Source organism: Mixophyes fleayi, chromosome 8 (assembly GCF_038048845.1).
Source record: "Mixophyes fleayi isolate aMixFle1 chromosome 8, aMixFle1.hap1, whole genome shotgun sequence".
Lineage (NCBI taxonomy): Eukaryota > Metazoa > Chordata > Amphibia > Anura > Limnodynastidae > Mixophyes > Mixophyes fleayi.
The window spans coordinates 67,482,402-67,495,933 of NC_134409.1; the positions used below are offsets into that span (position 1 = coordinate 67,482,402).

A 13,532-nucleotide genomic window follows, 5' to 3' on the forward strand; every position below is an offset into this window, starting at 1 on the left:
ATATATATATATATACATACACACATACACATATTCACACACACTGCTGCGAATCAAGCACTCTGGATAACACCACAGAGACAATATTACAACTACCTTTGGAAAAGCGCACTCATCTAATTAAGAGTAAATTATGGTTGGAAAGTTGGATACAGTATTTATTTTTCAATGTTACAAGGTGTATTTTCATATTGGATCATCTACTTTTTAATATACTAATGTGCCTACAGCATACGTAGAGCATATATGCTTTAGTGTGCTGGCAACTGAGCATTTACAATGTCTGCTATTGTAGGCAAGCATAACATTTAAACTGTTCAATACCTGGGTGCATAAAGCATCTGTTTGTCCCCACACTAAAACCACCAGAAAAAGAATCAAAGTTGCTATAAGACTTTAACAAGTAAACAATATCTACTTTTACATTTTATAGGTGCGCAGTGGTAGAACTACAGGGAAATTAATATAGCAGAAACTTTTGTGCAGTCTGATGCTTCCAATTTAGGTTGTGATCTGAAATTAAAGCAAAACGGCATCCTGAACTTACTTTAATTGTGATGTATGCAAAGAGTAAGGAAGATAAGTTTTAAAAAGACTGTTAAGACTTAGCTTTTTAAATAAAAAAACTATTTTGAAAAAAAAAAAGATTGATACCCAGAATACATAGTATTTTGCTTAAAATGTTCAGCTCTACTTTAAGCACAATATTAGGTATATCTTTACAGCATTATAGCTAATGGTTCCATTACGAGACAACTTTCTTCTCTATTGTGATAGGGCCCACTTTATTGGCGTTTTACTAATGATATTATGGACCATGGGTATCCAAAAGAAATTGCAAAGGGGTTTAATGGACTCAGAGATAAAGTGACTGCTGTACTACCAGTGGCTGGATTTCAAACAAGACCAGAGTCTGTCTATTTTTTCAAAAGAGGTAAGTTGAATTCTCTCTGTCTCTCGATAGATAGATAGATAGATAGATAGATAGATAGATAGATAGATAAACAGTGTTTGAAGTGGAAAGTTAGAAGTGGCGGTATGAAAAATATAAGCGAATAAATTTTGATAGTTTTACAATTAAGCCAGTAGGAGAAGTGGTGGTATGGCATAGCACTGTATACTACCTCACGTCGACCACTGTGGGTGTATATACTGTATATAGATATCTATACATACACACACATTATATATATATATATATATATATATATATATATATATATACACACATACATATACACACTAGATATGAGATGCTCACTGACCCCCGTGTTTTGGTTTTGGATCTGGATTAACTTCGTGTTTTGGTTTTGGAAAAACCGCCCTCGTGTGTTTTGGTTCCCTATTTTGTTTCTAAAATCACATAATTTAGCTCTTTTTTTGTTCCTACATTATTGTTAACCTCAATAGCATTAATTTCCAGTCATTTCTAGTAAATTTTTGTCAAGTGACAAGAACACTGCTACCCTTCCTGTTTCTGTGTGAGCAATTGCGCTGGATCTCCTGGGGAAAGAGGTACTTATGGAATCCAAAACCTGTGAGATCCAACAACGCAACAATGGCGTTTTGCCTCGATTCAGATTCGAGGACGTGCAAAGTACCGAGCCAGCTCACGAGCCTACTCGGATACTCTAAATTCGGGTGGGCTCGGTTTTCAGAAAACCGAGCCTGAGCATCTCTAATATACACACACACATATAAATAAATATATATATATATATATATATACACACACACACACACACACACACACACACACACACACTTGCAGTGGTCGAAGTGGAGATTTAGAAATGGCGTTATGGAAATTACACACGAATATACACACACACATTTGTTCACACATTCCTTTCTTTTAAGAATCATCCAGAAGTAGGTCAACGCTTACCTGCCTATATACCTACTGCAGTAAGATAGCTAGCATGTAGAGTGCCTTTCTCTTTATAGGTGAAAACAGTATGTGCATTATCATCAGAATATCACATGCTATAAATGGGTGAGAGGACAAAAGTTGAATTAGAACTCATTATTTATTATATATTTAGACATCTTTAAATTTAAAAAAGCTTTATTAATATTATTATTAACATTTTTTTGATAATATACAGAAGTACTGTATAGTCACTGCATGGTGGCAAAAAGTGAATTGAACCTTGGCTGCATGTGAAACCACTAAAAATTAAATTGGGAGAAAAGCCCATTTTAACAAAGACAGGCTCTTGAAACAATAAATCCCTCACTGCCAGTTTTATCAGCCTGTTCAAATGATGTACCATATAAAATAATATAATAATGATTTCAATATTGGTGGAAAAATATGGTTAATAAAGTGGATAACGAATTTGATGGATACTGTATTGAACATATCACAATAGCCAATTTAGAATGACTGCAGGTAAATTTTCTGGCATCAAGGTCCAAAATACTGGACATTGGAAATTGCTGAAAAATGAAAATGCTTCAATGCAATGATTTTTTATGGATTATTTTCTCTTCCCATCTTTTCAGTGAAATCTTCTAGCTTTGGTGGCTTATGCTGGATTTACGATGATTTTTCGTGTTTTGCTAAAGTATCATACTGTAATGTAATTACCATTTCATAGGTGGAAATGTTCAAAAGTACACATTTCGTCAAGAACAGTCCAAGAAGTGCACCAAAAAGAAACCATCGATACAATACCCTATTTACTCCCAGAGAGTTGAAACTGTAAAATACCGTTATCCACGGGACATTGTGCGACATCGGATAGTGATACATCGAACATTCTCCAATGTACAACAGCCATTAGGTAATTTTACATTGACATTAGTTTATATATAAATGCTATCATTTCTGTACAGCAGACATTTCTATCTTTCTTTACTGGGTGAGCAGAGCAACAACTGTAATATATAAAATACAAGTGGTCCTAATGTGAAGAAGGAGACTTTTACCCAGTTTATTTCCTCTATAGCCAACTGTTTAAAGTAACTTAATATTTTTCTCCACCTCATATAAAAGCATTCATGAAATGGTTCAGTTTGCATTTCATTTTCCCTTGAGTAATAAAAAAACGACAAATTTTTGGTTTGTTGGTTAAGAAAAGTGCCCAAGTGTTATCCTTATGTAATTTTATTTGAATGGGTGGTAAGTTTATGGGTCAACACATAGATATGTTCACACCCACACTTGAGCATGGTCTGCATCTTTACATCAGATAAGTGCAGTCATTGTGGTGTAGAGAACAAGAGACTCCACAGTGTAAGTTTTGCACAACTTAAAGCATCACTATAAGCATGCTCTACTACCATTATTGGCCCTACCCATCTTACAACTTACCCATTTTCCGTCCAAATAACTCTTTGTTTTTCCTTGCACGTTATACATCATACCAAATGGTAAGAGGACACCAGGGGGTAAATGTATCATACTGCGCTTTTTACAAGTCGCCGGAAATCAGCGAGATCACAGCTTAAATTTAAAGCGGCGCTGCCTTGTAAAGGGAAACTTCTCTTTACAAGGCAGCGCCCCTTTAAATTTAAGCTGTCATCTCGCCGATTTCCGGCGACTTGTAAAAAGCGCAGTATGATACATTTACCCCCAGGCTGCCTTTATTTTTACACTTTACATTGACAGAGTCAAGCATGTTACCCATACTTTAATGCAGTACTGACTTTAGTATTTAGACAATGTAAAACAACTATTTGTATTTAGGCATTCTTCATGAAGAGACTTCTGTTCGTTCAACCTTGAGAGGGGTTCCAAGCAACATTATTTCTGCCATATCACTGTCAAATCCCAAAAAGCAAGATGGATTTGATTATTTTGTGTTTACTAAAGGTAAGTAATGACATATTCCAAGACATTTATAAAAACAGCTCTTGCAAATTGTGCAGAAATTGCATCTGCATGTTTTGTTTCCTACTTTGCAAAGCTTCCATCAGATTTTATTTTGTGAATGCAAAAGTGAACCTAAAAATTTAGCCCTAAATCTGGTTGCTCACTGACCGTGTCAAGGACCAGAGCAACAGTATCACTGTACAACATGGCCACACATGTAGATGTGCCAATCGGATAAGATCTGATTGTTTTGTGCTTGGGTGAAGTTGCAAGATCAGTACAGATGACAGCAGGGCCTGCAGTGGTCATCTTCCAACTGCATGTTCCAACATGTGCTGCAATAAGATCATTATCAAGCGTCAGGGTAATTTTGAATCCACGTATGTGGCCACCCTTACAAGCAATGATAAAGATGAGTTATTTATTTAGTAACCTTGGACCTGATTCATTAATGATCTTAACTTGAGAAACTTCTTATTTCAGTCTCCTGGACAAAACCATGTTACAATGCAAGGGGTGCAAATTAGCATTCTGTTTTGCACATAAGTTAAATACTGACTGTTTTTTCATGTAGCACACAAATATCAACTTTATATTTCAGTGTACAAATAAGCTATCAAGTATTTGTGTGCTACATGAAAAAACAGCCATTATTTAACTTATGGGCAAAACAGAATGCTAATTTGCACCCCCTGCATTGTAACATGGTTTTGTCCAGGAGACTAAAATAAGAAGTTTCTCAAGTTAAGATCCTTAATGAATCAGGCCCCTTTATCTATATATCACATACATAGTGCTTTTGCCAAGAATATTTAATCATTCACATCAATCTCTGGACCAGTGGAGCTTACAATCTATATTTCTTACCAGGTGAATTTGCCAAGGGAAAATTTTAGACTGTTTAAAAAAATATATTTCTGCCATAGAAGCTGTGCTAAAGTAATGAGAAATTTATTTTCTAAATTTGCAACATTTGTAAGGTGGATGACAAGTTATTTCAATCATATTGCATTGAACATCAGAATCAAATTGTTACAATCTGCAGGAAATGTATTATTAAATGTATTAATCAGGTCTCATGTATGCTTTGTATACATTACTCAATACTACCAGCTTCTTAGCGAACACCTGCAGAGAGTGCACAGTGCAAATCGAATTAGCAATTAGTATGGCTGGCATGCAGCTGAGATATACTTTTAAATATTGGCATACATAGAAGTATAAACATACAAAACTGAAAATCCTCTATCATAGGTGATAGCATTGCATACTTTCAATGAATACACTGAAGTTTTCATATATGGAGATACATAATGAAAAATAATTGAATCTGCAGTCGTCATTTAAACAACAGCTTAGAACTGTAATTACAAGCAGTATTGAACTGTCATTTATATTTGCTTCCACCTAACATGGTCCCATATTTTTGGAATACAAAGCAAGAACATGAAGTTTGTTCGGTTTATCATTTTAGGTAACGAATATAGTAGGACAGGTTTAAGATACTTCTCTATATTTCTTTCTGAGGAATAAACAATATAGAATTGTTGGAGTATTAAGCTGGATCTATAACTGATAAAATTGCTTTTAAAAGAACACCTATTGGCTTATATCTGCAGTGATTTAATCATGTTTTCTTTTTCAGACAAATACTACAATATAAATATGTCAAGCAAAGTAGCAGTGAAACCTCCACCTGAATCTGAGCAGAAAACTTCAAAGGATTGGTACAAGTGCAAAGAGTAAAGATACTAGAAGTGGAAAAGATGGAGCTTCTATAATAGTCAACTATTTTATCAATAAAGACTTTGCTTTTATGTTGAAAAAAAGATACAGAAATCTAAAATATGCTAAAAACTTAAATATCATACTATTTATTTTACAAATGCAAAAATAATGCAGTTTTCTATATGGTCAACTTCATTGAGAAAACAAAATCATGTATTGGTAATAAACTAAATTACTACCCTAAAAAAAGTAATAGAATATATTATAAAAATGTTTTTTGAAATTAAAAAGTAAACAACAAATGTAACTTTTATGGACCATTCTGAAAAGTCTCCACACTGTTTATCGTCTGTAAAAACAAATAAAAGCCATTTCAGATATGTAATGTAGTTTCTTCTGCAGTAGTATTTTCGCAATTAATAATAAATAATGCATTCTCTTACTAAATCTGTGAACATTTTTTTATTTTTGCACATTTGGAGTTTTGACTTATAATAGTGACTTATCGCATTGAAGTGAAGTTCAATGATAACTAGATACCTGAATGGCATTCTGGGCTAGATTATCTAGGTTGGCCTAAACAGCAGGTTCTGCAGAGTAGAAAAGTTTGGGATATTCATTTCTAAATGCTAAATGTGATGCTGCAAAAGTTGATATTTTAATCACTGCCTTAGGCAACAGAATGTTTAGTCATACTCTTCATAATAATCTATAGTGCATGCTAGTATTCAGTACAGCAAACACCATATTTTCTTTCCTTGAGACATATAGGACAATAGTTTAGATATTGATGGATACTTAGAGATGAGTGAAATAATTGCTCTTATTTTACGAATTTCAGTGATCCCTTGCCTCTGAATAATTGAAATAGCAGAAAGGCTATATTAGTTATATTATACTAGTTACATCATTCATCTAATGTTCTGAAATTCATCTTTCCATGGGCACCATTTGTCATGTCAGTGTTCACTTGTACTGATACCTTTGTTACAATTATTCATGGGTTTGCTTTTTTTTTAAATTAGGTTCCATAAGTCTAGTGGCAAAGTGAGGGAACACTCTTTATATAGTGATTGGTAGCAGTAGATAAATGACTGTCACTGGCATCACCACATGTATTCTTTTTTTGTACTATACACTGTAACAAAGAGCTGCAGTCCTTTGTTTTATTTAACAACATTGGTTAAACAAAGATTGTAGTCATCAAAATCCAGCTATGTAAACTTGTTTTCCTCTGTAGCCCATTAAAAATAAAGGTATGTGTAGTAGAATTTATCACATTAATCTCACTGAAGTTGAAATTTGCATTTAGGGCAAGGGAACTAATTTGCAAATCGGTCCTGATTGTCATAAATAAAAATGCCCCTTATAGCATCATTTAAATAATATAGGGCGCTAAGTGATCTAAAATAGAAATTCAAACAGATGACCGCTGCTATCTCCGGTTAGATATCTGGTTCTAACACAACAATATAGAGTATAGGAAGTGGAGAAAAAGCGCTGGTTCAACTGTAACAATTTATCAAGTATAAACAATTGATAGCCTTGAGGCATAAACATAAAATTGCCACAACTGACTAGCGTACATACATTGATTAAAAGTAAATACTGAGGAGTAACACCACCGATATATTGACACAGTATAACAATATACACTGGTGCACCAGTGAATATAAAAAGGTGACCTGTGTCACTCAATATCCTTAAATAACATGCAGTGCTAAAGCACACTATGGTCCGAACCAATAAACTGCATCAATTAAGTAGGTGGGTGTAAAATCACAACAATACTCCTATGTATAGTTGTATATATAATTACGTGCTTAATTGACACAGGTCACATTTTTATATTCACTGGTGCACCAGTGTATATTGTTATACTGTGCCAATATATCGGTGGTGTTACTCCTTTTAATCAATGTATGTACGCTAGTCAGTTGTGGCAATTTTATGTTTATGCCTCAAGGCTATCAATTGTTTATACTTAATAAATTGTTACAGTTGAACCAGCGCTTTTTCTCCACTTCCTATACCTTATAGCATCAGGCAAGTCAAGCAAACAAAAATGAGCCAATCACAGAGCAACAGTCACCATAACGGCCATAATCTTTTAAAAGTAGCATGCAGTCATATTCACACTTATTCGTCATGGTTGTCTAAAAGGGAAAACCTCTTCATTTCTTTTTGGTGAATGTAAAGGTACTCGCACATCTCTACCTATTAAACATGTTCACTGATATAGTTGTGTTACAACTTGCCCAGACTTGTCCATTATTTTACCAAAATAAATACTGCATAGGCATGGCATGGATACAGATTAAAGCAATACCCTTTATACAGCCATAAATTATTTTGTCCATTTAGGGATTCTTCAAAACAACTTTTTGTTAGTGAATAACAAAATATACATCTCACTTATTGTGACAATTCTACATTTGAAAGAAAACCACTGAATCACAACCTTTTCAAATGCAACATTCACAAAACCTGTATGCACTCTTGGTGAACAGGACAGCAAAGAAGATGATAAACAGATATATATTAGGCAGACCAGAATTCATCCTGAATTTTAAACAATCAGAAGGGCCGATGGCTAGATGGGCCGGTCCGCATGCCCGCCGAGCAGCAGCACCCTACGTGCTGCTCGGCGGACGGAGAGTCAGTGACTGCCGCCTATGCAAGTAATCACATGGGACAGCACCACGTGACATGTGATTACTTGCATAGGCGGCAGTCACTGACTCTCCGTCCGCTGACAAGCGCGCAGGAAGGAGGTGCTGCTGCTTGGAGGTAAGAAGGTAAGTGTCTGTGTAATAGTGTGTCTATGTGGCTAATAGTATAGTGTGTCTGCGTGACTAATAGTATAGTGTGTCTGCGTGGCTAATATTATAGTGTGTCTGTTTGGCTAATAGTATAGTGCGGCGATTCCCAAACTGTGCGCCGCGGCTCCCAGGGGTGCCGCGGGCCAGCCATAAAAAAAAGAAACAGAAACACTTACCAATCTGCGCGGCGCCGGCACCCAGCATTCTCCTCTCTCACGCAGCTGTCATATCAGTGACAGGCTGCGTGAGAGCGGAGGATGCTGGGTCCCGGCGCTGTGCAGATTGGTAAGTGTTTCTGTTTGGTTTTTTTTATGGCTGGCGCGCGGCAGAGGGGACAGAGGAGAGTGACAGGAGGGGGACAGAGGAGAGTGACAGCGTGACAGGAGGGGGACAGAGGAGAGTGACAGCGTGACAGAAGAGGTACAGAGGAGAATGACAGCGTGACAGGAGGGGGACAGAGGAGAGTGACAGCGTGACAGGAGGGGGACAGAGGAGAGTGACAGCGTGACAGGAGGGGGACAGAGGAGAGTGACAGCGTGACGGGGGGACGACAGAGGAGAGTGACAGCGTGACGGGGGGACGACAGAGGAGAGTGACAGCGTGACGGGGGGACGACAGAGGAGAGTGACAGCGTGACGGGGGGACGACAGAGGAGAGTGACAGCGTGACGGGGGGACGACAGAGGAGAGTGACAGCGTGACGGGGGGACGACAGAGGAGAGTGACAGCGTGACGGGGGGACGACAGAGGAGAGTGACAGCGTGACGGGGGGACGACAGAGGAGAGTGACAGCGTGACAGGAGGGGGACAGAGGAGAGTGACAGCGTGACAGGAGGGGGACAGAGGAGAGTGACAGCGTGACAGGAGGGGGACAGAGGAGAGTGACAGCGTGACAGGAGGGGGACAGAGGAGAGTGACAGGAGGGGGACAGAGGAGAGTGACAGGAGGGGGACAGAGGAGAGTGACAGGAGGGGGACAGAGGAGAGTGACAGGAGGGGGACAGAGGAGAGTGACAGGAGGGGGACAGAGGAGAGTGACAGGAGGGGGACAGAGGAGAGTGACAGGAGGGGGACAGAGGAGAGTGACAGGAGGGGGACAGAGGAGAGTGACAGGAGGGGGACAGAGGAGAGTGACAGGAGGGGGACAGAGGAGAGTGACAGCGTGACAGGAGGGGGACAGAGGAGAGTGACAGCGTGACAGGAGGGGGACAGAGGAGAGTGACAGCGTGACAGGAGGGGGACAGAGGAGAGTGACAGCGTGACAGGAGGGGGACAGAAGAGAGTGACAGCGTGACAGGAGGGGGACAGAGGAGAGTGACAGCGTGACAGGAGGGGGACAGAGGAGAGTGACAGCATGACAGGAGGGGGACAGAGGAGAGTGACAGTGTGACAGGAGGGGGACAGAGGAGAGTGACAGGAGGGGACAGGAGGGGACAGCATGGCAGAGGAGCTGGGACAGCATGAGGGAGGGCAGAGGAGCTGGGACAGCATGACAGAGGGCAAAGGAGCTGGGACAGCGTGACAGAGGGCAGAGGAGCTGGGACAGCGTGACAGAGGGCAGAGGAGCTGGGACAGCGTGACAGAGGGCAGAGGAGCTGGGACAGCGTGACAGAGGGCAGAGGAGCTGGGACAGCGTGACAGAGGGCAGAGGAGGGGGACAGTGGGCAGAGGAGGAGGACAGCGTGAGAGGGGCAGAGGAGGAGGGACAGCGTGACAGAGGGCAGAGGAGGGGGGACAGCGTGAGAGAGGGCAGAGCGTCTGGATGCAGAAGGGGCATTTTTGCATACAACTAAATAAGCATTTCTGTCCTGACCTAAATACTTATTACAATTTTTTTGACCCAACTACTTCTAAAACAGGACTGCTCGGTAATTATTTTGGAGGGGTGCCTTAAAAAAATTATGGAGACTCTAAGGGTGCCGCGAACTGCAAAAGTTTGGGAACCACTGGTATAATGTGTCTGTTTGGCTAATAGTATAGTGTGTCTGTGTGACTAATAGTGTGTCTGTGTGGCTAATAGTGTGTCTGTGTGGCTAATAGTATAGTGTGTCTGTGTGGCTAATAGTATAGTGTGTCTGCTTGGCTAATAGTATAGTGTGTCTGTGTGGCTTATAGTGTGAGTATTTTAAATGTAGTGTGTGTGTGCGCGCAGCATTTTAATATAATATGTGAGGGAAGGGAGGATCTTAATATAGTGTGGGAGGTAGGCTATTTAATGGTGGAGTGTAGGTGGGGGCTAATTATTTGAGGTGAAGGAACCTTTAATTTAATGCTAGGGTGGTTTAGGGCTATCAGTTGAATATGGGGCTGATTTTGGGGAGGAGGGCTATTTATTAAATGTGAATATGAATTATTTGTTGCTGGGGATGGTTGTGGAAAATGGCTATATTTATTAAACTTTAGTGCTATTTAATTTATTGCTGGGACTGTTTGGAGGGAGGGAAATATGTTTTGAATAAATAAGTATACTGTTAATTTAATGTTGGGGCTGGTTGGAGGGAAATAGTTCTACTTATGAAATTGGAATATTATTTTCGTGCTAACTGGAGGGAGGCCTAATTATAAAATGTGAGTGCTATTGTTTTAACACCGGGGGGGTAAATGTATCAATGTCCGGATTCTTCAACTCCGGTGAGATCGGCGTCTTCAGTGCTTAAATTTAAAGCGGCGCTGCCTTGTAAAGGGAAGTTTCCCTTTAAAAGGCAGCGCCGCTTTAAATTTAAGCGCTGAAGACGCCGATCTCGCTGGAGTTGAAGAATCCGGACATTGATACATTTACCCCCGGGGCTGGTTGGAGTTTTCTAATTTTCATGTACCCATTTTTTTTTAAAAAAAAATAGGGCATCCAATACTCCATGATCAAGACAAGAATGAGCTGAGCTAAAAAAAACAGCTGCTACAAGTGGTGAAAGTGACCAAGACAAGTAGGAGAGAGCAGGACAGTCTGCCAACTGTCCTGAATCTGGTGGGGTAGTCCTGAATTTGGGTGACTGTCTCACTTAGTCAGGATTTGGTCCGACTGCAAAGACAGTTAGGTATGTCCCGCTTCACCACGTACTGCTTGTGAAGGCAGAGCTGTGTGCTTCTAACAGTAGTGCCTGTGTATTTGTCTAAAATGATAACCATGTTACATAAAAGGGGCTCTGATGTCTTAAATACCCTGAGCCTTAATCAGCTCTGATTAAGGGAAGGGAACTGATAGCTGCTCCCAGTTCTCGGACAGGACACAGAATACAGAGCAAGCCGAGGAGCTGTAAGTCTCACAAGATTTTGTTATCTTGTGAGACAAACAGCTTCCCTGCTCACTCTACAGGAAGTTCCCACCCTTATGGATGTGAGCAGCACCAAAAACATAGAAAAGTACAGTGGGCTAGGAGTGTCATAATGTGCCTGGGGGGATGGCATGATGTGGCTGGGAGGGCGTGATAAATTTAATGTTTTATTATAATGCCCCATACAATGTCCCATACAATGTCCCATGTTGGCCACACCCACAACATAATGTGGCCACGCCCTTTTCGGCCTTTTAGGTAATGACAATTAATTCCAGCTTACTGGTGTAGCTATGTAAGGTAAAGATCCTGCAGATATTGGTGAATGCATGCAGATCCAGCAATCGGTCAGGTTGGTGTCTTCAATCAGCTGATGATTCATGCAGATAAATGGATTTATCCCACTCAAGATCTAATTCTCTGTTCTCTTGTTCCTCTTGTTAGAACAATAGTATCATTCTGGGGAGTAAATGGTCTAACCCGCTGAAAAATAAAGTAAAAGGCAGATATAAAAGGTCAAAGTTGAACAGATGATACCAAGTCACAAGCCCAGGTCTGGCTTAATGAAAACATAATAGGCTTGATTCATCAAGGCATGTATTCTGAGCTCACCGTGTGTTTAAAAATGCATGAAAATTGACTCTGCGTACTCTCGAAAAGGGAACGGATTTGAAGATACGTGTGCTGATAAATAGATCTGCTGTGACAAGACACTGCAGGATACACCCAATACTTATGCGGGTTATAAATTTGCAAAGGAACATAGAAAAAAATGGAATTCATGTCACCTGTACATATTATAGGCATTAATGGTAAAACCAATTCCATGAAATAGATTAAGATGTCCTTAATGTCTACTGAGTATAAAGTACATTTTTACAGTTGTTTGATTACTAACACGTTATAGCATGTATAAAAGACTGTCATCACTACTGATCAGGACTTAGACTAGCCCTTTAGCTGGAGCAAGAGATACGGCAGAAAAACAAGTAACTTTACGATGCCCAGAGCTTGATTCAGACGTGGTGGTGTGCGCTTGAGTCTGGCATGCTCTTATTATACAATGACTACAGCAAAACATCCCTTCCCAACCCTGTTCACTCACCTAAATTTTAGGCAGCAGTGAGTATCTTTTGCAATCGAAGACAGCGGACAACGCTGCATTTACTGGCATATGGTGTGGTTCTAGGCATGCGCAGCTTGATTTTGTGTACGGTACCCTTAAAATCAGCAGATATGTGCCATGATGAAACAGGCCCAAAATGTTTGTCCTTGCCCTGCTATCACTAATCCCCTTTGTTGCATTCTGGTACCTCATAATGCTGTTGTTTAATTATGTATGTGGTATCTGGAATGATGACCATGATTTCCACCTCATCTCCTTTTTCTAATACACAACAATCATGGAAAAAGAGCTGTATAAAGTATTCTCTTAATTCAACTATCGGCCCAGGTACATTGGCCCCTGATACTGCTGGTGGGAAGAAAATACATTGCTTCTCCATGTTTATACTCTAAAACACCAGTAGGTACTCTTACTTTTTGTTCTTGATCTACCCCTGGTTAAATAATTTGTCTTTCACATACTGTCACACTTTTCTATGATGAACACTGGAAATCAATGTTTATCTGATTTAAGTTGGTGTTTGGCATATAATGTGATTGCCTTAAATTACTACCTTAACAGCATGCATGATAGTGTGACATCATCGGAGTGTGCCGGGATCTTGAGTAGTCTCAATTGCTTTAAGTCTCCATTTCAAGCAACCTGTGTTACCACTCTGTCGGCAATGAGCTCTTCGGTGACATCATGCCGGGGTATGTAGTGTCAGGGATTAGAGCATCGTTATCTTGAATACCACCGACATACTGCACCCCTCCACTGCCTTCCA

The 13,532-nt window shown here is 39.8% G+C and overlaps 1 protein-coding gene across 2 annotated transcripts in view; it reads left to right on the plus strand.

Annotated features, from left to right (window-relative positions):
* The window catches only part of PRG4 (proteoglycan 4), a 64,277-nt gene extending 58,282 nt beyond the window's left edge, over positions 1-5,995 (plus strand). For both annotated transcript variants that reach the window (XM_075184078.1, XM_075184079.1), the window contains 4 exons: positions 778-934; positions 2,604-2,789; positions 3,695-3,820; positions 5,466-5,995. In XM_075184078.1, coding sequence (XP_075040179.1) covers positions 778-934; positions 2,604-2,789; positions 3,695-3,820; positions 5,466-5,566 — 570 coding nt within the window. In that variant the 3' untranslated portion in view covers positions 5,567-5,995. The remainder of the gene's footprint in view (positions 1-777; positions 935-2,603; positions 2,790-3,694; positions 3,821-5,465) is intronic.
* The last annotated feature ends 7,537 nt before the right edge of the window (positions 5,996-13,532 follow it).